The sequence below is a fragment of the Dermatophagoides farinae genome, chromosome 5 (genome assembly GCF_024713945.1).
Source record: "Dermatophagoides farinae isolate YC_2012a chromosome 5, ASM2471394v1, whole genome shotgun sequence".
In the NCBI taxonomy this organism is placed as follows: domain Eukaryota; kingdom Metazoa; phylum Arthropoda; class Arachnida; order Sarcoptiformes; family Pyroglyphidae; genus Dermatophagoides; species Dermatophagoides farinae.
Genome location: NC_134681.1, coordinates 2,687,322 through 2,714,227, shown reverse-complemented (window position 1 = coordinate 2,714,227; position 26,906 = coordinate 2,687,322). Strand labels below are relative to the sequence as shown.

The window sequence follows — 26,906 nt, the reverse complement described above, 5'->3', positions numbered from 1 at the left end:
TCATTATTCATTATTCATCAACAGTTAAATGAATGAAAAATTCTGTTTATTCTTTTTTGTAAAGGTCACTTGATTTTGTTGAAATGTTTTGGTGGATATTTTCAAGTAAAATAAACAGACAAAGTGTGTGTGTGATAGAGATAATATTGATGCGAAAATTTGATCTAATTTCACGAATAAAGTGCTTTTTGTTGTTGTTGTTGTTGTTTTTGATTATTTTGTAACGTCAACAATAACCCACAACGATCGAATGAACCATACCAATATACATAAATGGAACAATGTTTATACAATTTTACGAAAGCAATTTTTTTGTTTTTGTTTTGTTTCAATTGTCTGATCATGTTTCATTTTTTCGGATTTTTCAGTAGCTGAATGTTTTGCCTTTTTTGGCCAATTTCAATTTATTCAATCAAGCAGTAGCTTGATTGAATGAATGAACGGGGCAAAAAATCAGATTTTTTCTCGTCTCGATCGATACATGATTTGATCAATATTGATAATGTGTACAAAGAATAATATTTCGTTGTTTTATCATTACTAAATTCGATATCCTTCATTAATGATTGATAATTGAATTGAATGTGGATAAACTTACCATCTGTCTGGATTCCATATGAAATCTGATCAATTCAATTTACCAAATCAAATGATGATCACAATGCATTTCTTTGCATTCAGTTTTTATGTTGTCAAATATATCACAATACATACATTGTAATTACTTGAGATGATAATGGTCAAGCAAATTTTTTGTTTTTGTCTTTTACAATCAAAATATTAATAATAATTTGACCTTTTCGAGAAAAAGATATAGAAAAACTCTCGAACCATTTCCAAAAATATGCAAAACCAAATCGAAAAAAATTAGCACATGGAATAATTTTTGCATACATTAACTCTAAATGTGCGTGTGTGTATATAATATGGTAATGAAGTGAAAGAGAGAGAGAGAGAAAAAAAAATTTAATAATGATAACATGTCTACCATTTTGTTTTGTTTTTGGATCCTTTTCGATAGCAAAAAAAGATACTGGAAACCAGAACCAGAATTAGTGGCAAAAAAAAATTATATGATACACTGTCATAGTCATCATTGTATTGCATTAATTCGATTCGGTATATTCAACGTTTGCCTGACGTGACATTTCAGATTCCATCAGGGTCATTATGATGAGATTATGTGATACAATAGATGTTTCTGTGTGTGTGTGGGGTGTATGGTGTAGATGGTGTGGTAGGGAGAAGACACAAACAACTCACAAAATAATGGATGAAAACGAATTTTTTTTTTTGGGTTCTTTTGTTTCAATTAAACCAATAGAATCAGAGTGTGGGTCTGGAAGTAAAATTTCAAATATTTTCTGCATGGGCCAACCACATTTGGCCTGTTTATTGTTATATTTGTTATTGACATTTATTTTTTTCCTCTCTAATTATTGAGTGTGAGAAACCGAAATAATCCTCACGGGGAGTTTGTGGGAAATTCTGTCGGTGTCTGTATTATTGAGTCAGCCAATTGTGTGAAAAAAAATATTTGAAAAATTCTCAGATTCTCGATGTATAAATTTGAATATTGTGTAAAAAAACAATTTTTCCCATTTTTTTCTGTTAAAATATTCAAAACGAAAACATGTGCGTAAATTCAATTGGAATCATTGGTTCATTCTCAACAATTTGATATGACAAACAACATTAAATTCAATTCTACATACTCAAAGTAAAGTAGTAGTCTTAGTGAACGATGATGCTGATGGAAAGCCATTGTATCCATTTGCTTTGAGAGCCACAAAAAACAAAAGAAAAAACTATGAGAATTAATGCTTTCTTTAGGATTCTTTATAGTTATAGTTTCCAGTCAATTTATTTTCTTTTATTATGCGTTTTCTCTATTATTTGATACATGTAAAATGTGACAAAACCTTGAATTGAATGCAGAGAATTATTATTATCAAATGATCAGACGAGAATGTGTGTTACATTCATCGACACAATAAACAACAACAACGAATTTACAATGAATCTTGTTTATTGTTGTTTTTCATCACAAAGAAAGAAAGAAAGAAAAGAAATTCTACGACCAAAAAATATATAAATTTCAACCAGAATTAAAAATGTCGTCAACCGTGTTTATTTCGTTGTCGTTTATTGTCTGTATACAATGTTTTTCTTCTCTCTATACTACTCTCATTTTATTGCCAAACAGTGAAATGAAACTTGTAATGGAAATGTGAAAAGAATTCAAGAAAATAAATACTCGACATCGCAAAACTTTTGAACATTCGACCACGATGACAAAGAAGATTAAAAATGATCAACATGTACAGTGTGTGTGTGTTTGTGAGTGCATGTTAGTGAGTGATGTGATGAATGAAAAATGTTGCAAAGTAAAAGAAAATATTCAGTCGTTTTATTCTGGAATTGATGTCGTAAATAAAGTCGAAAAAAGTAAGAAGAAAAAAGTCCAGGAGAATTACTACTTATCAAGGATGTTGTGTGAATGTATTGTATGATATTCGTCGTATTTGGTTGTTATTGTTGTTTTATTTTTCTTTCTCTTGTTTCGGGTACAAAATTTATCTTCTTTTGTCATTGGATCATATTAAGACTATCATTTTGTTTATCAATTGTTAATACCGATTTCTACAAAGTAATGGCAGGCGTCCATTCTTAAAGTTAATCAATTTTGTTGTTCCAGTTTCCACTGTAGTGTTGCTTAATTAAATGCATCTTTTATTCACTTTTTCATAGAAAGTTTTTGCAATTTTAATTTCAAGTCGCAATTTATGACACCAGAAGAAAAACTCTTGGATCTTGTTTCATGCATGTGTGTTTGTGATGTAATTCACTAATGATGTTGGTTGATTTTGTCTTTAACTTTTTTTCAAAAGAAATTAATATATTTTCAGCTAGTTCCATCCTCATATTCATACGAATCAAAGGTTCAAAATACAAACACACACACACACAAATGAACATTCGGCCGGAAAAACGGCAGAACAAAGCAAGAAGCAAAAACTTTTTCATTTTTTTGTTCATGTTTGTTGCTAACAACATTGAACATTGATTTTGTTCTGAAAATATATTTCTCTCGTTGAATCGTTGTGTGTGTATTCGAATTAATGGAGCTAATAGTCAAGTTTAAAGAATTCAAAAAAAAAAATTTGAAGCCAATTTTTTTTGTAAAAACAAGATTTCTTTCATCAAAACAAGTGGAATGGGCGAAAGGGGTTGTTTGTTACAAACATTTTGTCTTGACATGAAGATGAGCGAGTGAGAGAGAGAGATAAGAGATGATGGTTTTCTTTTGTTTGAATTTTTTTTTTCCAAATGCAACTTACAGCAACAACAGCAAGATGATGATGATGACGATAATTAATAGTCAAGTGAGATGATGGTTTTGCCACCCACTTTTCATTATCATCATTTCTTATGAAAAAAGAAAAATTCCCTTTGGTTCTTGCATTGGATATTCATTTATGCATTATGCATAAACGCACACACACACACACACACACATACGCATTTCACAAGCAGCAATTAAAATATATTTTCTTTCATATAAAACATCAACAATAATCTTGTAGAATTTTTTCTTTTTGTCTTCTACAGTCAATAAAATGAATGAATGAATGAATGAATTGAAGTATAGCAGAATCTTTTTTTTTTCACCATAATCATTGTCACCATAGTTATTGTTATTATTATTACTATTATTGTGTGTGTGTATGCTGTTGCTGGTATGTTAGAAAGAAAACAAAAAACTTGTGAACAGTGTGACACATGCAATGAAACGACAATGTTGATGATGATCATAACATTCTAAAATGATTCTTGGCCAGAATCATAATAATAATTATTGTTATTATTATTATTATTATTACTATTCTGGCCATTGTTATTGTTGTTGTTAAATTTTTAACGGTCATTTCATTTCCATAAAGAGTTGCAGCAAGAAAAAGAGAGCGGGTTTTCTATTGTTTAATAGTTACAACAAGAGAAAAACTTTGTACGACAAATATTCCGGTCGAATATATACGATAAAACAATGTGAAGAAATAAAACCTCGTTTGAAATGAATGGATCATTTATTTTCGAGACAAATTCAACATAATCATCATCATTCAGTCAGTCTGACACTAACTTTTTTGTTTTAATCATGTTTTTCTGCTAGATAAATAACTTGTAAAACACAACACAAGATGATCATACACTACCTATGAATAAAAATAATTACAAAAAAACAGGAAAAAAAATTCAAAGTAAGCAAGACGAAAATGCATCCATTCTTAGCTAAGGATTCAAGCTTGGTCATCTTAATTCCATTTTCGTTTCGTTCACCAAAAGTTGTTTGTCGAGACAAATGAAATTTTCTTTGGAAATTTTTTTCTTTTTCTTTCTCACTGTGTGTGCGAGGGATTTATTTGACTCGAGAATTCATCTTTGCTTTTTTCACTGTGACTTGATTTGTTGTTGTTGTTTTTTTTTCATTCCTCATCACTCTCAATAATATTATCATTCACAGAATCTATCTAGGTTCTTTTTTTCTGTTAGTTAGTTAGTAGTAAAGCCGGCAAACACACAAACACATACATGATACATTAAATCAAGAATCCTATCAGTGATATACAGCAACAACAACAAGAAAAATGTCTGTACACAACTAGATTTCCATTTCACCATCATTCACTGTGTGTGTGTTAAGCCTTTCCTCATCACCATCAGGATGATTATAATAATCTTTTGCTTTCTGATTAAAGTACATTTAGTTTTTTTTCTCGCTTCAATTATACAGAGAGGATACACAAATAATCTGTGTGTTTGGCAATGTTATGCACAATTGGATCAACCCAACCAAAATGATGAGTTACCATCATTGAATAAATCACATTTCAAAAAAAATGATGATGATGATGACACGATGAATGAAATTGTTTGATTGTTCTTCCCAGAAAATAATCCATTTAATAAAACAAAATTATGATGCATATGGAACAATTCTCTTTTCTCTTTGACACAAACACACACCCACGCATAATTTGATCTAAATCTTAGTTTCAATTGACATTAAATGGAAAAAATCCATTAATGGCTCATCATCATTATTGACAACAACAATTTGTTTGGATTGACATTCATTTTTTTACTGGTTAAAAGAAATCCAAAAATCTAAAAGCCAACCTCTGATCATTAGATCTTAAAGTCACGGGCGTATATAATATTCACTCATACACAAGTTTATCGAATGGGAGGAGCAGTAGGAATAATAAGAATGTTCCAAGAATTGTCTGTTTGTGAATGTGACTGCTTAAGAAAAAATTACTTTACTTTTCTTGTTTAGTAAGAATGATAAATAAGAAAAACTTGAATCATGCAAAACAAATTTTCTAAACTGAACCTAGAATCGTCTGATGATTAAAATTCCGATTGTATTTTCTTTTTGGTATACGAAATCTAAATACGATACAAGTGGTGTATGATTGGAAACAATGAAAATGAGAAAATTCATTCATTCATTGCATCCAATCAATCGACCCATATATAATGAATGAATGAATATAAAGAAATTTTGGATGACTAAAATGCAATGAAAATAACAACACAAACACAAACCATAGAGTACACAGTACAGTCATACAGTTTATATCTATGAATTAGAGCCGTTAAACACCCGGTTTCGTTTTGTTTCGTTTCATTTGCATTATTGCTTCTATTCTTCTTTTTTATTTTATTTGTTATTCCATATTTCTTCATTTTATTTTCACATATATATATTATCCAGGTTTATTGTGTTTTTGTTGACGTCGTTATTGTTCTAGTTTGTTGGTTAGTTCGTTCATTCGTTTTTGGAACCATGTGTACATGTGTTCCAGACGCCAACACTAGTTTTGGTATACCAAATCTAACTATCTAGTTATAACAATGAAAAAAATTCAATCACACTATACGCACACATACACATATACAGTAATAATGGTGTGCTTTCCATTGGCGCCGGCGTCACTTTGAATTTTGTTTGTTTGTCTGTTTCACTTTTCTCTCTTCTCATTATTTTCTATATTCAAAAAATTGGCTTGACATGGCAATTGTCCTTGTTAAATCTTTTTTTTCATACATTCACTATATACACAGGCTGTATACTCTGCAAAAAATAACCATTTTTCGGGCTTTTCTTGGAGCTTGTTGTACGTTTGTTGAATCAACCCTTAGAAAAAGTGATGACTTTGTCGACAGATAATAAAATATTGAAACCAGAAAAAATACGAGGATTTTCTATCTTTTGTCTGCTAGTAGATAGATTCTTTCCAAGTGGATGCAACACAATGAATATTAGTGGTGGTTGGATGGAAAAGGTTTAAAATGCTAATGCTGCTACTAGCAACGATTGCTGTTTCCAGTAACAAGAAAAAGATGATGATCACAACACAAATTTGACTTTGTATTGACTTTGTCTTTTTATTTCACTCACTCTCTCTCTCTCTCTCTTTATCTATCTCTTCGGAATATATTCTGTTGTTCGATTCGGATCGGTAGTTTTGGATCGGTTTCAACAACATTGAATATGCGGTTATATACCACCAGCAGCAGTTTTTATCTTTCCAAGACAATGGAATTGGACGCATTGTAAAAAAAACACGAGCGTCTTTCAGTTCTACCACCACCACGACAAGTAAACAACGACTAGTAGTAAAATAGTAAAATAGTAATAATCCTAGCAGTATATTTCGTAACGACACATGTAAGCAAACAAAGCAAGAAATTTATAACAACGCAAGTAAAAAATAATAAATAATCAGGAAAATAATGCAAGAAAAGAAAATCGGGTGTTTCATAATGAAATTTGTAGTTATATATTACAAACAACAACGACAACAACGACAACAACGACAACAACAACAACAACAACGATGACTAGAATTGTAAAGAATTCATTTTTTCTTCCCACTCACTCATTCAATATTTGCGTTGTTCGCAGTTTAGAGCTAGTTCAGTTCAATTCGATTCGATTCATTTTTATGATTATATCATTGAAAATGTATTGTTCTTGTTGATAATGACAACGGATTGACGATACTCTAATACCGTAATAACAGATACAGAAACAGAGCAATGAAATTCATACACACAACACGCTATATGATGAGGTTCGAAAATATACTATTTTTATGAATTTATTTCCCATACCCACATCCCCTCTCGAAAAAAAATATTAAAGGGGCGTAATCGGCATATATGTGATTACCATTATGATTATGATGATGATAATTACTTTAATGATGAGTTATGTTATTATAATGAATTGAAGCGAGGTGATGGCGATAGAATTATATGATTTGTTGTTTCTTTTTTTGATGCCCCTACTCTATTGGATCGTTATTGAGGGGTGAGAGGTTGAATAAATGAAAACAAGACGAAACGAAACGAAAAAAATTAATGAAGCCGAATGGAAATTAATTTTTTTTCTCTTCAAAAAAATTTGCTTGTAAAAAAAAACTATGAAGAATTGAATTGACAAACATTTTGACAGATGGACAGATAGTAATAGCATAGATATGAAACAAATTTCCATTTGTCACATACACGAAACATGACAAAATAGAAACAACAAAAAAACGAAAAAGAAAAAAAAATTTAAACTAATCGTCGACAATTAAAGGCCACGCCCAATGTGAACAAACATTTTTTTCATTCGATTATCGATTGACATTTACTCCGCAAAAACAGCAACAATAATATTAAAAACAAAAAAAAATAGTAATGTGAAACAAGTGAAAGAAACAAAAACAAAAAATGAGATAAAATGGGCAATCAATTTTTTTTGCAAACTCCCATTGGCCGATAGTATTATTAGTGCTGATTATTATCGATTCGGGTGATCCAATATTTAATGTATTTAATATTTTTGTTTTTTCATCATGTTTGAATAAATGTCAAGATTATAATTTCCGTATCAACAATGATGATAACAAGGGTATTGGAAAAAAACAAAATCACATGATCAATGTATGTATGAATAAATGAATGAATGAATTTAACAAGAAATTGGTATTGTGCAACTTGAAATTACATCAACAAGATTTTCTCGAAACAAATAAACAGTTATTCATCTTTGTAATTGAGTGAAGAGAAAATGAAAACAGAACAATGAAATAAATTATGAGTAGAAAAGTATTGGCAATGCTATATTCTGTTCACTGTTTGTTATATATTCATCGATCCATTTTATCGATAAATTGACAATTCCCAGTGTATATCCATTCGTACATATATATATATAGAGACAGAGATATATGATAATTACATTTTTAAGCTCATTCTCATTATTCTTGGTTTATTTTCTCTCTTCGTTATGAATTTTCAGGTGATCATCATCATCATCAATCGATCGATGAAGATGGATTGATTCTTCATTATCATGTGTCAGTGAATTGTAATGCATATTCACAATAAAGAATTTCGTTGATTGAATCAATCGATTTTCCTTTCGTTCATTTGGTTTTATTACCATATTTACGTCAGAATTTAGTTCTCAATAGTTGAGATCGACTTACTTATTTGGACTAGTTAAATGACTGAATTTGAATGACAATTTCCTCATATAATAATCATATATAATGGTTTTATTGCCAGCTAAATGCTAAATTCAACTGTATCCTTTTGACGGTGGTAATTTCGAAACGCGTTCAAATTGGTTATTTAACTTTTCGACAAACATTGTCTATGCCATCATCATCATCATCATCATCATCATCATCATCATCATCATCATCATCATCACATCATTCATTTGTTTTTGCTGCTATTGGCGAAGATAATATTACCACAACAAATTGAGTTTCATAATCAATCATTAAGCCGAGAAAAATAAATAAAATGCAGAGTCATTGAACATCTAAAGGAAAATGTCAAATTTATTGAATGATATCAAGCTAAAAGAGAAAAGCCAAAGCATCTTTCAAGCATGTCTTTGTTTACCATTCATTTCTGTAACTTTCAACGCCAACAGCCAGAAAAAGGTCATTTTTCTTTACGTATAGTTTGTTTTGTTCCACAATAACGATGATTCCAGATACAAATTTTAATACAATATTCAATTTTATTTAGTTAGACAAGTTGAAAGTGAAGAAATCAGAAATCCGAAATCCGAAAATAATCATGAAATATATGTTCTGGTTTTTCGATTTTCAAGTTTCCTTCAACATTTCAGTGATGATTTACGAATCATTTGGCATAACGGGTTCTTTTGTTGTCGTCGTTGTTTGTTGTAGTTGTCTCTCTTTTCCGTTTCGATTGAATGGGCGAAAAAATACGACGATCATGAAAAATGACTATTTCAAAAAGATGTTTTTGCCTGCTATTCCCCAATCCAAATCTTAAAACAATAGAATCTAAAGATGTTACTGATCTAATGTAGGAAATGAAGAGAAATAGAAAAAATGCCCACACACATGCCATTCATACATGATCCATATGACCTTGTGTGGTTTCGAAACGCGGCTGCCATCACCAGTAAAAAATAGCCGAAAAATGAAAATTGTCAAATTTAACCGAAAAAAATGCTTAAATCATCATCCATTCATTTGAATGTTTCATATTATTTTCTTTCTTCAAATTGTTTTCGAAAAGTTTTCTCATTTTTTCCAAGAAATTAAAACAATAACAACAATTCTTCAAAACGGAAAAAAGAAATACCATAACTCACACCCTCGGACAGCAAGAGAATTTATAATCGATTTTCCGTTTTTTTTTCAACAACCAGAAGCAAAAGCATCATTGTATGCGTGAATAATCAGTTAAAACGAACGGAATGATCCAAACTCAATGATGACGATGATAATGGCCACAAGAGAGCAAGAGGAAAGGAAGTAGAAAAGCAAAGCGGAAAAAATTCTCCGGCTCTTTCCCGGACTTTTTCTCTTTTTCGTCGTCATTCAGTGTTCATTGTCGGGCAAATCTCTTTTTTTGCTTATTTTTTATTTTTCCTTTTCTCTCCAAACTTGAGTTCCAAATTTTGCCATACACACCCCACGATTCATCCATCCATTCTTTCTACTTATAAGTTACATATTTCATTCAGAAATTCTGGCACAGGCCAAAAGAAAAATTTTTATTTACACTCGATTCGACGAAATTGAATGGAAATATAAAGATATAATATATAATAAAGACTATAGAATGAAGGAAAATTTGGTAATGATCTTTATGGATGGACCCGAATACAAACACATACACATTTCACATTGAAAGGGCATGAGAATCAGAATCTTTTAGCAGCAGCAACAGAACAATTGAATGTTCATCGGGTGTATAAGAATTTTTTTGGCGCGCAAGTTCACAACATCAATCGAATAATGATCATCAACATATAATGCAAGCATGCAAACAAAGACTGTGAGAAAACTTATCATTATAACCAGAAACCAAAAAAGCAAAAAAGCAATTGTAGAACAAAAAATTTAAGTCCAAAACACACATTGCACACTGCTACTATCGCGGATCATATCATTTAGTCTTTTGCCATTTCCTCAATACAACCACTTTTTTTCTGTTCTATCCACCGATAGCATGCGTAATGAGGAGAAAAAATGAAAATTTTATTTCGATTCTGGAAGAATTTCATTGTTGTTGTCCAGAAGAGAGAAAATTTTTGTTTTGCCATTGCATTACATTGGTACTACTACTATTACTACTAGTACTATAAGATGGAACTACCATTTTCTCTATATCATCATCATTGAACATAATTCTGTCTATTTGAAGAATCCAAGAAGAAAATCTAAACAAAAATCGAAAAGAAATCAACGATAATACGCAATCGCAGACTGAATAAAGTAGAAGAATTTTTTTTCATCTTCATCATTATTTCGTTCTTCTTCTCCCGAAAAAACAGTGATGAATTAAGTTTGTATTTAATAACGCGCCGTCGTCGTCGTCACCATCATCATCAATGATTCGAAACAACCAAAGAATCTAGAATGAAATTTGAAAATGAATTACAAGATAAATGAAAAGATGAGGACTTTAGCAGTGGAAGCAGAAGCAGAAGTAGCAGTAATAGCTTGCCCAAAACGATCATGGTTGATAATACGGACAGAGAACATCATCATCATCACCACCACCATCGTCAGCAACAATAATAACGGATACAAATAACGGAAAAAAATTTTTTCCATTTGATTCCATTCATACACATACACAACACACACAACAAACACACACACACACACACACAACACACGCACACATACAACGAGACACCCGACACAATCATTCATACCAGCCGACAAACAATAATTGTCGGTATTATAATCCTCATTATCGGCAACAAACGAATCATAGTTTCAACGAAGAAAAAATATCATTCAATGTCATTCAGTTGATGATGATGATGATAATTTCAATGGAGACAATGAAGAATTGAATTTTCACATTTGAAAAAAATTTCAACAAAATTTATGAAATCTGATCCAATATGATGATGCTTATGAAATTTATAATCAAAAAAATGAATAAATAACAAGTATACATACATCAACTGATGTCAAGAATCTTTTTCGTCGTCATTATTATCATTATTTAGAATTAAATTTATTCTTTCTTTTTTCGTTTTATGTTTTTAGTGTGTGTGTGTGTGTGTGCAAATTATAGCCACACCAATTACGCCACCACCAACCATCATCATTGTTAATATATAAAACACCACCAGCAAATCGTGTTCTTTTCGAAGACGACGAAGACGACAACGGGTGTATTAATCATCATCATCAAAACATACCACACAAACTTTGAATTGGGGGTGTGTGTTATATATGTATGTCAGTCAGTCAGTCAGTCTCTCAGTCAGTGTGTACATATGATAATATGTCGATGATGATGATGAAGAAAAAATATAAAAAATTGATACTAAAATTGATTCTATAACATCATGTTTTATCATGTTCATCATGTTCATAATGTCGATGATCAAGTGATGGAGAAAATTATCAACTTTTCAACTTGAAATGAAAAAAATGATAAATCAATTATGGATGATTAATTTAAATCCATCGAATTTCAAGACGATGATCATATAGAAATTGATTATTTTTCGAATGAAAAAAAATCTTGTGAACAAAGTCAACAATGAAATTCCTGTTTTCTTAATTGTTTGTTTTTGTCGTCTCTTCTAATTTTTTTTATTTGGTTCCAAGAATTTTTTTTTGTTGCTTACTGTTCATACTAAAAAAAATCAAACGATTCTATTCAGTACATATACTACTTGTGTTTTGTTCATTGGATTGTTTGGTGTGGGTGTTTGTGTGTTTGTTTGTGATTGTCGTGTTTGTGTGGGTGGGTGTGTGTCATAATATCTTCTGTATAAGTTACAATTGTGGCCGTTTAAAAACCAGTGTTCGATTGAAACAAAAAGAGCAAATTAAATGATCACCGGCTTGGTAAGAAATTTTTTTCTCTCCTAATACCCATACCCATACACATGATTAATACACGTTTTTCTTGTCATTAATAACTAATCGATAATCAAAAAAAATTTGTGAAAAAAATGTTCATTTCAATATTGTTTTGTTTGGGTTTCAGTTTTTTCATTTTATTTTAGTCTGTTGGTGGTCTCTATCTGGTTGTGGGGTGTGAAATTATTTTTTTCATTTTCAAGAATCATGAATTTCAGTTACCATGCACTATGTCTGTGAGTTGATTAAAAATGACTAAAATAGAAAATCATTTTACTGACTACTGAGATTGAAACATTTACATTTTGATTTAGTTCATTACAAATGGTTTATTTATTTTTTCTCAAATAAAAACTTGTCGACATCTTCGAATGTTGTGTTATTCTCTTGTAACAAATCTGTATATATATAGTATAGTTTATTGATGAAAAACAAACAAATGCGAAAAAATTGATGCAATATACATCATCATTCAACTCAACGAACGATATTGGAAATGATGATCGATTTTGAAGAAAATGAATGTTGTTTTAGAAAAATTTTTCGAAAACAACAGCAACAACAATCGATTCAAATGAAAAAACAGAGAAAATGATCTGATTCCATTGATTGTAATCAAGTTTATTTTGGAAAAAATGGAAAAATAGCAAAAATCGATTGAAACCATATTATATTCAAACAACGTTCATTTGGCACATGATTTTTCTGTCATCAGATGATATCATTTGGGTGTGTCAGTGAATTTTATATTGTTGCTGTTCATGGAATTCATTCTTTGTTTTGACATTGAAATGAATCATACTTTTTTGTTCTTTCATTTGAAATGAAATTTCGAAAAAAAAACTTTTAAGAACTTTGTTAGTCTCTTAGTTTTCTTTTGATGATGATGAATCAGAACTCAAAGAAATGAAGAAATGGAAAAAAATTTATCGATTTTTTCTAGCTAGTAAAAAACATTAACGACATGTGTGTGTGTGCATATAATATCTCAATATTTTTTCGGCTGAGAGGAATTGAGTTGTGTTGAGAAATAAGAACGAGAGTGGGAAATAAATTTTCATTTTCTCCTGAAAATGAAAATTTCAAATTTCGATCGATTTGGTTACATATATAATGATCATGATCATGATGATGATTGAAATGATCATATATCTGAACCAATAGTAATCAATCATCATTATTAAAATTGTAATTTTCGTCATCAATAAGATAAACGAATTCAATGAAGAATGAAGAAGAAGAAGAAAGGAAAGAAGAAACTATTTATATCCATCAAAATTTACATAATGTTCCATATTTAGAGAAAGATAAGCTCATCATCGACGAGAAAAGTTTTCCATCACCATCAATAATGAGGTGGAATATTTATATATAAAATTTATGAATCATGATGACATTAAGAACTTTTTCATGATCATCAAAATGATCATGAAAAAGTCTACACTGCAATCAATGAACAAAGAAGCAAAATAAGTAACCATAAAAAACCTGACCATAATGATGCGACATTTTTTTGTTTTGTTTCAATCTTTTCAATCATCATCATTTTTGTTGCTGTTGTTGAGTGGTAAAAAATTTTCTCCATTGGCATGATTAGACGAAATCTGTGCTGTTATTTGTGTGTGTGTGTGTGATTCAATCAAAAAGTGTCTCAAGAAAAAAGCATAGTCATAAGGCATCAGCGAAAAAAAAGAAAATCGGAAATAGATAGTCACTACATTTCATCATTAAAAAATTAATTGAAATTCAAATTCAAATTGGTAATGGCTTTTTTGATAATCGTAATAATGATAATTTGCTGAAATCATCATGGTCAAGGATACATCACTCCCAAATAGAGAATATTCTCACAGAATCAGATTGAATATTTTTGGTCTCATATCATCATTTCATTTTCAATTGCTGTGTTTGTTTGTGTGTATGAATGAATGTACAATATACATCATCATAATAGCTGCATTTTATTTTATTTTATTATTATTATTTCACGTGATTCCAGTATTTTTCGTTCTAGTTTTCATCTTTATCTTTATCTTTATTTTTATTTAGTAAATAATTAATTCCAGATTCAGTATGAGACTTTATTATTTTAGCTTTACTTGCTTCACTCTCTTTCTTTTCTTCACTTCTCATTTGATCACATGATATCGAGTAAGAATAATGAACATGAATCGTAATTAGATTTTTCTCTCTACTTTAGAACTCACACTGATAGATGGAGAATGTACAAAAAAAAGAGCAACTGGGAAAAATGATGGATAAATTCGATTGGTCCAATTGTCATTCATTCATTCGGGGATTTTGATTGTGGTGTTGGATTTTCTTTTCAAAAAAATTATTCTTTTCTTTTGTCCTTTTGTTTTTCCATGCCGAGCTTATCGATTGAAAAAACATTTTTTCATTTTGCCATTCAAACTTTGAGAAAAGAACCTTTTTTCTCAGTTTTCTTCGGATTATTTTTCATTTTTTGCTTGCCAATTTATTGATGACAGAAAAAGAAGATCTGTTGATTATCTGATTAAATCAAAAAGACACCGACACACAATATTTTTTATAGATTAAATTCAATTTCTCTATCTAAGTGTCTGTACTTTGTGTGTGTGTGTGTGAAAACTTTGTGCATTTTTGAACAAAAACAAAACAGAAAAAAATGGCCAGAAAAAACTTTCTACCAATTTGATGATGATGAACTATGATAATAAGCCTTGCTTGTTTGTTGTCTCTGTTAAAAATGAAAAGAAAAAAAGAGAAAAAAAGAAAATTCCATGAAATGGTATTAGTAAAAGTCGAAAATGATGATGAATAATTTGCTTGCTTTAGCTTGATTAAAACTTTTTTCTCGTTTCATAGTGTTTAAAAATTGTGATTTTTTCTTGATCATTATTTTTCAACACTTTCATCATCAACATTTCAAACATCAAACACTAATGACAACGACAACGACGATAATCATCTTTACGTTGAATTAGCCGAGTCTTTATTCGAAAAAATTATCTTTTCCATTCCATCAAAATTCATGTATTGTGATTGGAATTTTTTCCTATGAAGTCGAATAAAATCTCTTCATTCTTGTGAAATGAATAATCACGACTGACAGATTATTATTGAAAACTATAATTCTCGAATGAATGGAATGAAATGGAATGGTAAATAGCATGATTGTAAAGTTGTGAAAAGTGTGAATAATAATTCTTGAATAATGATTCCTAAATAAAAAATTCTCTTTTATTTTGCATTCCAAATTTTTTTATTCAAAAAACACGGTCTTTCCAGCATGAATGTGGAATAAAATTAAATGATCCAATGTCAGTGGATAAAAATAGAATTGCGAGCAAGATAAAAAATTCGACATTCGACTGAATTGCGCCGTCGTCAAACTAAATTATTATTATCAATTTTATTCACGAACGACGATAGTCAAAATCTATTTTAATGTTTTCGGAAAATTTCCAAAATGTTTTTATGATGAATACATTTTTTTCTGTTCCAAATTCAGTTTCATTCGGTAATATAACAGATTTCTGGACGGTGTTTTTTGCTTTTTTTCTCCAATATTATTAATGATGATGATGATGAAAATTGTGTTTTGTGTTTAGTTGTCGTCATAGGTCGGTCGGCTGGTCGTTTGTGTTTTCGAGGTTAGACATGATCGGTGTGGAAAAACAGAAAAAAGTCCAATACACAACACACACACACACACACACACACACACACACACACATATGCAGGCTACATTTTTTTTCTGTTTAATAAAAACCTGGTTGCTTGGTATTGACGATGGTGATGATGATGGAACCCAAAAAAATATTGTATATTTTTTTTGCTGTTGGAACACTCATGCATTAGGATTCTGCTATACTGCCGCCACCACCAACCAAATGCTGCTATAGAATTTCTTTTCATTTTCTATCAAGGACCAAAAATGAAAAAAAAACTGTTTTCATTTTTTGTTAAGTTTGTTTTCTGGATACCATTCCAATGTGATTTCAAAACTGTGTACATTTGGCAAAATTCATCCACCACCACTATCATGACCATCATCACTACTTCTACTACCGCCAGTGTTTGTTTGGATGAATGAAATACCTGGAATTCTGGTTAACATCATGAATATCTATCCTGGCTTTTTCAAATAGCTCTCTGTATTTTGTATGTATTGCATCTTTTTTTTGGTAAATACTGGTGTTTTGATTTTTTTTCTTCAGCCTTTTATTTCTCTTGTTGTGATTCACTAGAGACTTTCATTCACTAAAATAACAAACTGTTTCATGTTTAAATTTTTTTACATTATAAAACTTTAAACTTTTCAAAAGCAACATACAAACAAAATCATTGGAATTGGAATTAGATTTATTTACATTACAAATGTTTTTTGTTGTTGTTGCTTATGCACATGTGTGTGTGTTTGTTTGTGACTATTTCAACTAACTTGAAAATTATATACAATTCTCATTTTTGTGTGTGTATTCTTGTCTTTAAGAATTTTGCAGAATTTGTCGGCGTTACATTGCGATTCTATTTTTAACCTTTCTTTTTTTTCTTTTTGTTTAATATCAGTCAGCCATTAGTTACTGAAATTTAGAAATAGAAATACAAAATTATTAAATGCATGTGGTGTATGGCTGGACGAACCAAAATGAATGAACTTAAACTATTTAAACAACACATGAACGAAATTTGAACGATAAAAGTGGCTATGAAAATCACAAATGTAAAATAAAATTACTGAAAAAAAGAAATGAAATTAAGATCGAGAGAGAGAGAGAGAGAAAAAGAAAAAAAACATCATTCTAAACACAAATTTTGGAGTAGAATTTCGGAAATTTAAAATGATCCCGGATAGTTTTGTTTTATCAAAACAGATGTTTTCAGGAAATAAAGCAACTGATGATGCTTGATTGAATGGCACATTTGTACATCAAGAAAATCAAATATATCGTGAATGAATTTCGCAAAAAAGATTATTAGTCTGATTGACACTGATTTTCGATGAAATGAAAAAAAAATGAAAATTTCTTCCATAATTTTTGGCCAATTTCATTTTTTCCCTTTCACTATTTTTTCACCCGTTCGTTTATGTGTGGATTCACACATATACATCATATTCTACTGCTTCTTACATTACTGCATACACAAACAAACACAACTATCGCAGCACATGTGGCTTCAAGAACTATCAATCACACTGCCATTGGTATTGTGATTCATTATTATTCATTATATCATTATACATTGTATATTTCATTATTTTTTCATTTCAAACATTTTCTTCTACACTTTTTATTCATTTCAATGTGGTTATATTCTCGCGCACGTTTAGGTTCATCATCATCGTCTCATGTTTTTTTTTTACCAGCAGTTCACTTACTCTATCGTTCTATCCTTTTGGTATTTTGTGCGTATTCTGCTAGAAAAAAAATAGAAAAAGAGAAACCATTTACCACCACCACAAAAATCAGCATTGAATTGAACTAAACGAATGTGTTTGTTTTTTTTCTTCATCTTTGGGGTGATCATTGAATTGAAGCCGAATTTTTTTCCCTGTTTATGTGTGTTGTATATACACCATATGAATGTTCATAACCATTGAATTTGAGTCATACAAAGTGAACATCACCAAACATCACCAAAAAAAAATTTATTTTTTAGGAAAAAAAACGTCCAACTCATCTGCTCATCAACCATAATCAGATTATTTGGTCATTTTTTCAGATTTTAGATTTTAGATTTGAATTAATTAATTTTCTCTCTCTCTCTTTGTATGTGTGTGTTTGTGTTTCAATCAATAGAATCAATCGATTTTGACATCATGACAACAACGGCAACATCTTATGGTTTGTGTGCATTATCATTAGTAGCACTAATTGTAATCAGATAATATGATTGGATATTGTCTTGATTTCTTCTTCTCGGTAATTATTGTACATACCATGATCATCGTCGTTATTATTAAATGAGAGAATAATTATAGTTTGTCCACATGTATATAGTATATTTTTTATTAATATTAATGTTTGTAATAAATAATCTCATTACTAATTACAATTTCCATAACATTGCAATTAAATAGGAAAAGAAAATTCAACCCAATCAATGATGATGACTAACAATTTATTGTATGAGCAGTGATATTTGATACATCAATTACATCGATATCAAAACATATTTGTGTTTGTTTTCGTCATTTTTTCATAAAATGTGTGCCATATTCACATCGGATTTATTCATTAATTAGCAATTGGCAATTTTAATCAATGTGAATATTTCTAGAATGTTTCTTTTGTTGTTGATAATGTTTTTATTTTTTTCTCCACAATTCACAAAATGTCCACATTATTGTAGATTATGTAAATTTTTTCACTAAAAATTTATCAATTTTTTCACTAAAAAATTATCAATTTTTTTCTATTTCTATTTTCTCCTTTGCCCTTTTCAATTATTCAATGCAGTACTTTGCATACAACAAAACCACGATATAATAATGATGACCACCATCGATACCATTTGATTCATAATTTGATCGGCCAATCACAACAACAACAACAACAACAATATCGACGATGATGATGATTATTATTTTGATATGATTACCAAAAAGAAGAAAAAGAAAAGAAAATTGGTGCGATTGATCTAATATCCATTTTTGCGAGAGAAGGATTTATTCCCTCTCTCTCTCTCTTTCTCTCTTTCTCTTTCACACACACATATATAAATCCAATTTGAATTCCTTGAAGCCTTACGAAAAAATTCTTTCATATTCAACTACCAGAAGAAGAAACGAAAATCTGTTCCTCGGCTTCTATAATTCATTTTTTGCAAATAGTTTTCATTTATTTGTGTGTTTGTTTTCGTTTGTTTAAATGTGTGTTTGTGTGTGTGTTTCAAATTTCAAATTTTTTTTTTAGTTAAGAAAATCTCAAATTCATCTCAACTTTAGTTTCATTTTTTGTTCATTTCGTGTTCAATTGTTGTTTGTTTGTTTGTCCAAATCGATTGAAAATTATAAAAATAGGAAAAATTCCTTACCTTGACTTGATCTTCATCATTTTGATTGACTGAATAATTTAATTCATCACAACGTTACTATTTATATGAGAAGCAAAAAGTAAAAAAAAATTAAATCATCTTCCATCACTAACGCTATCATCATCATCATCATCATCATCATCATCATCATCATCACCATCACCATCACCATCAACATTTATTGTGAATCAATAGTATCTATCTATAATCTATAATCTATAATCTACAATCTACAATCTATAATATATTTTGATTGAAAAGTAATAATCAAAAAAATCAAAGACAATGGCAACAATTGGTGGTAGTAGTAATTTTGACATCAACTTAATGGAATTACGTGAATTAATGGATTGTCGTGGTCTTGAAACTATTGCAAAAATCCAACAAAAATATGGTAGCGTACAGAATCTATGCCAAAAATTACGAACATCCCAGAATGAAGGTCTTAGCGGTGATCAACAAGATCTTGAGCTAAGGAAACAGGTTTTCGGTGCCAATGTGATACCTCCAAAACCGCCAAAAACCTTTTTGCAATTGGTTTGGGAAGCATTACAAGATGTTACATTGATTATACTTGAAGTTGCTGCCATTATTTCGTTGGCACTCGCCTTCTATAAGCCTCCTGATGGCAGTGATGACGAAGACGCAACGGGTATGTTATGTTCCGGTTATTTATTAAATTTATTACCGCTTTTTGTCTCGCTAATCAAATCATCTAATTGCATAATTACCAAAATTATCCAGGCGGCCCATTACACGAAGAAAGTGAAGCTGGTTGGATTGAAGGTGCTGCCATTCTGGTCTCCGTAATCATTGTTGTCTTAGTCACTGCCTTCAATGATTATACAAAAGAACGCCAGTTTCGTGGCCTACAAAGTCGTATCGAACACGAGCACAAATTTTCAGTCATTCGCAATAGTGAAGTGATTCAATTGCTCGTATCCGATCTGGTTGTTGGCGACATTTGTCAGGTTAAATATGGTGATCTATTACCAGCCGATGGTATCATTATACAAAGCAATGATCTTAAAGTGGATGAATCCTCATTGACCGGTGAATCGGATCATGTGAAAAAAGGTCTTGATTATGATCCCACTCTTTTCTCTGGCACACATGTGATGGAAGGTAGTGGCCGTATGGTTGTTACCGCCGTCGGTATTAATTCACAAGCCGGTATTATATTCGCCCTATTGGGTGCCGCTCAAACTGAAGATGATGAACAGAAAAAGAAAGCGAAAAAAGGTAAGTTTTTTAAGTAATGAGAAAATGAAATCAATCTCTCTCTCTCTCGCTCTCTCTTTAAAACAAAACAGAAGCAAAAAAGAAAAAGAAAAGGAAAAGTATTGTATCGGCTGATGAAGAAGCAGGTGAAGCTGGTGGTGTTCGACCTGGAAGCGTTGGTATCGGTAATACCGGTGGTAATTCACATCCATCAAATATGATGAGTATGAATGCAATTGGATCATCGATGGCCGCACCACAATATGGTGCCGATAACATTGGTGGGATACGATCAGTGGATAGTGCTGGTAGTGGTGCATTGACTGATTCCGCATTAACCGATAGTGATCATCGTAAATCAAGACAAGATGATGAAACATCAAATCCTCGCAAAGAAAAATCTGTGTTACAAGCAAAACTAACCAAATTAGCCATCCAAATCGGTTATGGAGGTATGTTTCTCACCAATATAATTCACTAACTAATTGACTTTCATTAATCTGATGTGGTTAGGATCGGCAATCGCAGTGTTGACCGTTGTCATATTAATATTACGTTTTGTGATCAAGAAATTTGTCATTCAAAACAAACGTTTTAAAATGATGTATATGCAATATTTTGTAAAATTTGTCATTATCGGCGTCACCGTACTTGTTGTTGCTGTGCCTGAAGGTCTTCCATTGGCTGTCACGTTGGCTTTAGCCTATTCAGTCAAAGTATGTATTTGATATTTGGTATTTGATATTTGATATTTGATTCAATAATTTTGTTTTCAATCATCCATTGATTCATAGAAAATGATGCATGACAATAATCTGGTCCGTCATTTGGACGCTTGTGAAACGATGGGTAATGCTACGGCTATTTGCTCAGACAAAACCGGTACATTAACAACGAATCGTATGACGGCCGTACAATGCTATTGTTGTGGTGTTCATTATAAACAGATTCCCAAATTCGAGCAATTGCCCGTCAACGTTTCCAATACTTTGATCGAGGCAATCGCATTCAATAGTGCTTATACAACTAGAATTATGGTCAGTTTTTGTTTGTTGATTTTAACTAAAAACTAATTATCGTTTCTCTCATAAAATATGGAAATAGCCACCTGATAATCCGGGTGATAATCCGAAACAGGTTGGCAACAAAACTGAATGTGCCCTTCTTGGTTTTGTCTTGGATCTCGGTAAAGATTACCAAACATTACGTGATCGTATGCCCGAAGAAAAATTATATAAAGTTTATACATTCAATTCGGTCCGTAAATCAATGTCGACCGTTATACAATTACCAAACAATGAAGGTTTTCGTGTGTTCACTAAAGTATGTTGTATTGTTTTGTTGCAATTTGATTATCACTCAACTGTGTCATTATTTCAGGGTGCTTCCGAGATTATAATGAAACGTTGTATGTTTATATTCGGTAAAGATGGTACATTGTTGCGATTTCCAAAAGAAGAACAGGATAAATTGATTAAAAATGTGATTGAACCGATGGCATCGGATGGTCTACGTACAATCGGGGTGGCCTATAAAGATTTTGTTCGCCGTAAACCATCATCAGCTAATGAAATACAGATTGATGGAGAACCAAATTGGGATGATGAAGATTATATACAATCACGTTTAACTTGTCTAGCTATTGTCGGTATTGAAGATCCTGTTCGACCTGAGGTATGGATTCATGGTTTAATTTTCAAATTCATTTTTTTCCATAGTAATCAGTGTTCTGTTCTTATATTGAATGACGTCAATATTTCTAGATGGAAAATAGATAGAAAATGGATAGATTTTTATATGTCACCTTGGTTAATATATATAGAAAAGGTCGTATGGTGTTGATTTTATCCCCAAAAACAAACACACACAAGCATAATTCTGTTTCATAGTTGTTCCATTTGCAACTTTTAGCAGCTATATAGCTTAGTATCTATCTATATCTATATCCTATATCTATATGATCTTTACACTATAATATAGTAGGATATGTGTGACTGAAATGAAGAAAAATCATTGTTTCTCAATACATTGGGTGCGCCGCCTATTAACATTGATTGTTATTAAACAATGATGACGATGATGATGATGATGATGATGATGATGAATTGATTGTTTGATAATAATAATAATAATTCAAATTAAATACCACAATTGGTTTTCTCACTTTCAGGTGCCTGATGCTATTCGTAAATGTCAACAAGCTGGTATTACTGTTCGTATGGTAACCGGTGATAATGTTAATACGGCTAGATCGATTGCAACAAAATGTGGTATCGTGAAACCGGGTGAAGATTTTCTTGTACTTGAAGGCAAAGAATTTAATAAGCGTATTCGTGATGCGCGTGGTGAAGTACGGCAAGAATTATTCGATAAAATATGGCCGCGTTTACGTGTTTTAGCACGTTCATCACCGTCCGACAAATATGTGTTAGTCAAACACATTATTGAATCGAAGCTCAATCCAAATCGTGAAGTGGTTGCCGTCACCGGTGATGGCACTAATGATGGTCCGGCATTGAAAAAAGCTGATGTTGGTTTTGCCATGGGCATTGCCGGTACCGATGTTGCGAAGGAAGCATCGGACATTATTCTCACCGATGATAATTTCTCCAGTATTGTCAAGGCTGTTATGTGGGGCCGTAATGTTTATGATTCGATTGCAAAATTTTTACAATTTCAATTGACCGTAAATGTTGTTGCTGTCATTGTGGCCTTTGTTGGAGCCTGTGCCATTGAGGTTTGTCATTGTTTTCATCAATATCTTCTTGACATTTCAATCATTATATATTATATATTCATTGAACAAATACAGGACAGTCCATTGAAAGCTGTACAAATGTTATGGGTAAATCTAATAATGGACACGTTGGCATCATTGGCATTGGCAACAGAATTACCAACCACCGATCTATTGACACGTAAACCATATGGCCGTACAAAACCATTAATTTCTCGTACAATGATGAAGAACATTATTGGCCATGCTATCTATCAATTGACCGTCATATTCTTCCTATTATTTGCCGGTTTGCTATAGTTTTTTCTCATTCATCTTCATTGTGCTTATGACAATTAATTGAAATGACTGACCATTGTCTTTTTTTTTTGATTTAATTTTTGAAAATAGGTCATCGATTTTTCGATATCGATTCTGGTCTTGGTGCCGAATTAAATGCGCTACCATCGCAACATTTTACCATCATATTCAACACGTTTGTCATGATGACATTGTTTAATGAGATTAATTCAAGAAAAATTCATGGAGAACGAAATATTTTCGAAGGCCTGTTCACTAATCCCATTTTCTACGGAATTCTATTTCTCACTGCCTTTGCTCAAGTAGGTATTCATTGATCGATCGATCGATCGATGATTCATTGATTAAAAATCGTAATATAATCTAATCTGAATGTAAATATTTAGGTGATTATCGTCCAATTTGGTGGTCGACCATTTAGCACAGCCTCACTGACACTAGAGCAATGGGCGTGGTGTATATTTTTCGGTGTTGGCGTGTTAGTATGGGGACAATTGATCACAACGATTCCGACCAAACGAATACCGAAACAATTTTCATGGGGTAGTGGTCCACCCGAAGAGATGATCGATGCAACAAGTTCATTGGTTGAAGATGGTTCATCCGGTTCATTATCACAAGACGTTAAACGTACTGGCCAAATATTATGGATACGTGGATTAACACGTCTGCAGACTCAGGTATGCCTGATACAGTTGCATAACAGCACCGTGTCGCAGCAGCTGTCTCTCAAAAGGGCGAGCCTTGGTTCGCCAACATCGCCAACAACAAGTACTGGTGTGGTTACAAGTGGTACGGCCGCTGCTGGTGCCATCGCTGGTGCATTAGCCGCTGCAGCAGCTGCTGCTGCTGGTACGGCCGGAAGTGGTGGCTCCACCGCTTCTACAACTACAACTACAGCGACCGGTACTATTACTATTGAGCAACAACACCATTCCCATCAGCAACACCAACAACAACAAAAACAACATTATTCACAACAACAATCAGTTAGAAATGTAGGAGAAGAAAATTTAGATGATAATAATACGGCAAAACCGCAAGCCGATAATCGATCCGATCAAAAAATGATGATTGGAAAGCAATCAGATGCAAACATTGATACACACGAACAACAACAAAAGGCAGGCGTTATAACAACCACCACTACAATAATAACAACAACTCAAACACATCCCCAACAACAACAACATACAATGTTAGGCAATGTCATTATGATGGATGCTGCTGCATCGAATCATAATCATACAAAGAAACCATCAATGATCACTGATGATCCATTAGGTATTGGACAGGCGGCAGCAGCAACAACAATAATAACTACATCTGATAAAGGTACCGGTATCGGTATTTTACCTCCATCATCAGCGACAACCACAGCAGTAGCAATAGCACCACCATTATCACCAATACCCGAAAGTCGTTCTGAGCATCATCAACAAAGACATTCTGTCACATCATCGATCAATATGAATGACGATTCATCATCATCGTCATCATCGAAAATGATGACGAGAAAAAAATCCAAATTAGACAGTGATACCTCATTAATAATGATGACAAAAACTGATGATGATAATGATGAGAATGATGTCAGATGATGATGGATGATGACTCAGATTACCCATAATCTGGCCCTTCTCTTGACTTTTCCAGACAGAATAGAATAGCAGACACACACCCACACTCACACGCATACTACATATATTTGATCAGATGAATATCGATATATGCGATATTTCCGGCATCAAACATCAGACAGTTTATTTTTGTTTTCATTTTCTTTTTGTTTTTCTTTATTTTGATTTATCATAGCTCTAATTTGATTTGATTTATTTTGGTCAATTTAGAATTTCGTTTTTTTTGTATGAAAGATTCGTGCGTGTGTGTGTAATGTGAGTGATACCCAAATTCTATTGATAGAATTATTTTTTTTTCGTCGTTAAATCTGAAGAATCCTTTGTGTGTGTACGTGTGTTTCAAGTTGAATTTCTTTACTCAAGATTGATTAATTACCTTGTTGAATTTTCCGATTTTTTGTTTTTTTTCGTTTTTTTTTGCTTTTTTTTCATTGATTTTTTCCCCATTTCTCACCTTATCCCATTTTTCCTGTGGTGTATGTTGTTGACAAACATGAATTGCATGTAAATCAACAAAAAAACCAGATGATCATCAATTACATGAAGACAAAAATACACCCATTGATCATCTCTCAATGCCCAAATATTTGAACCTTGAATTTTTGGAAAACAAAACCAAAAATGATGGAACACAATGTTGCAATTGTGTGAATGACCGTAAAAACAACAATTTTTTTTTGTTGAATCCGACCAGCTTGAGATTATTTGCTCATCATTATTTCATTTTAAAATTTTTTGCTCTGCCCAAAATTCTGGACCATTCCCCTTACTTTTCATCAATTGATCCATCATTCATTTTTTCATGATAAAATCAAGGATCTCTCTTTATTAATTATAAAATGATATTATGATATTGATTGAATCATGAAATACAAAAGTCTTTCGTTTATTTATAAAAGAAAAGAAAATTCTCTGTTATTATTATTATTACAATTTTTCGATATTTATAAATTATATAATCAATTGATTGATAAATTGATGTTCTCGTTATATCGTATTAATGATACCGAGTCTCTCTCTCTCCAGAGATTCATAAACATTTGTAAAGGAAAACATTTCCGTTTCCCATTATTGTACAATTAGTCAAAGACAATTCATCAGAGAATACTCTTTGCCTGTTTTTGAGACACATTCAGAATTTAATAACTCGTTGAAATTTCCTCTTTCTCTCTCTCTCTCTCTCTCTTTTTGTTGTCAACGGCTTGAATCCCATGAATGGCCTTTTTTAAAATCCTTTTTTACTATGCAGGTATTTTCTTAATTTGTTCATTATTATTATTGATTTTAATTTTTCAATTTTTTTCATTTATATTTGTTGTGTGTGCGTGTGCGCGTGTGTGTGTGTGTGTTTGTTGATGTAATCTCATATCTCATATGTTTAATCATCATCTGTTTTACATTGATAATTAGCAATTTTTTCCATTATTTTTGTTTGTTTGTTCATTTCTATCACTAATCACTAAACTAAACTAACCTTTTTTTTGAAAATGAAGAATGCCCAAATTCACTAACCAAAACAAAACACAAAATTTA

The 26,906-nt window shown here is 31.5% G+C and overlaps 2 protein-coding genes across 12 annotated transcripts in view; both read left to right on the top strand.

The window, feature by feature from the left end:
- PMCA (plasma membrane calcium-transporting ATPase 3) overlaps nt 1–26,906 on the top strand; it is a 64,827-nt gene that overhangs the window by 22,371 nt on the left and 15,550 nt on the right. For 3 of the 11 annotated variants that reach the window (XM_075731208.1, XM_075731207.1, XM_075731198.1), the window contains exons 1-12: nt 10,510–12,434; nt 18,899–20,127; nt 20,220–20,717; nt 20,789–21,148; nt 21,210–21,412; nt 21,491–21,733; nt 21,801–22,019; nt 22,077–22,370; nt 22,867–23,433; nt 23,509–23,722; nt 23,824–24,035; nt 24,120–24,413. In XM_075731208.1, coding sequence (XP_075587323.1) covers nt 19,761–20,127; nt 20,220–20,717; nt 20,789–21,148; nt 21,210–21,412; nt 21,491–21,733; nt 21,801–22,019; nt 22,077–22,370; nt 22,867–23,433; nt 23,509–23,722; nt 23,824–24,035; nt 24,120–24,413 — 3,471 coding nt within the window. In that variant the 5' untranslated portion in view covers nt 10,510–12,434; nt 18,899–19,760. Of the gene's footprint in view, nt 1–10,509; nt 12,435–16,125; nt 16,622–18,028; nt 18,432–18,519; nt 18,706–18,898; nt 20,128–20,219; nt 20,718–20,788; nt 21,149–21,209; nt 21,413–21,490; nt 21,734–21,800; nt 22,020–22,076; nt 22,371–22,866; nt 23,434–23,508; nt 23,723–23,823; nt 24,036–24,119; nt 24,414–26,906 lie in introns of those variants that run through there. The other 8 variants (XM_075731205.1, XM_075731203.1, XM_075731202.1 and 5 more) reach the window with 7 other exon arrangements.
- Nucleotides 24,731–25,571, top strand: LOC142597538 (uncharacterized). Its single transcript, XM_075731209.1, has one exon. The coding sequence runs from the start codon at nt 24,801–24,803 to the stop codon at nt 25,332–25,334; it is 534 nt and encodes a 177-aa protein (XP_075587324.1). The 5' UTR covers nt 24,731–24,800; the 3' UTR covers nt 25,335–25,571.

Bases quoted from the DNA above. Each gene is read 5' to 3' on its own strand.
- LOC142597538 (XM_075731209.1), top strand. From the start codon at position 24,801: ATGATGATTGGAAAGCAATCAGATGCAAACATTGATACACACGAACAA.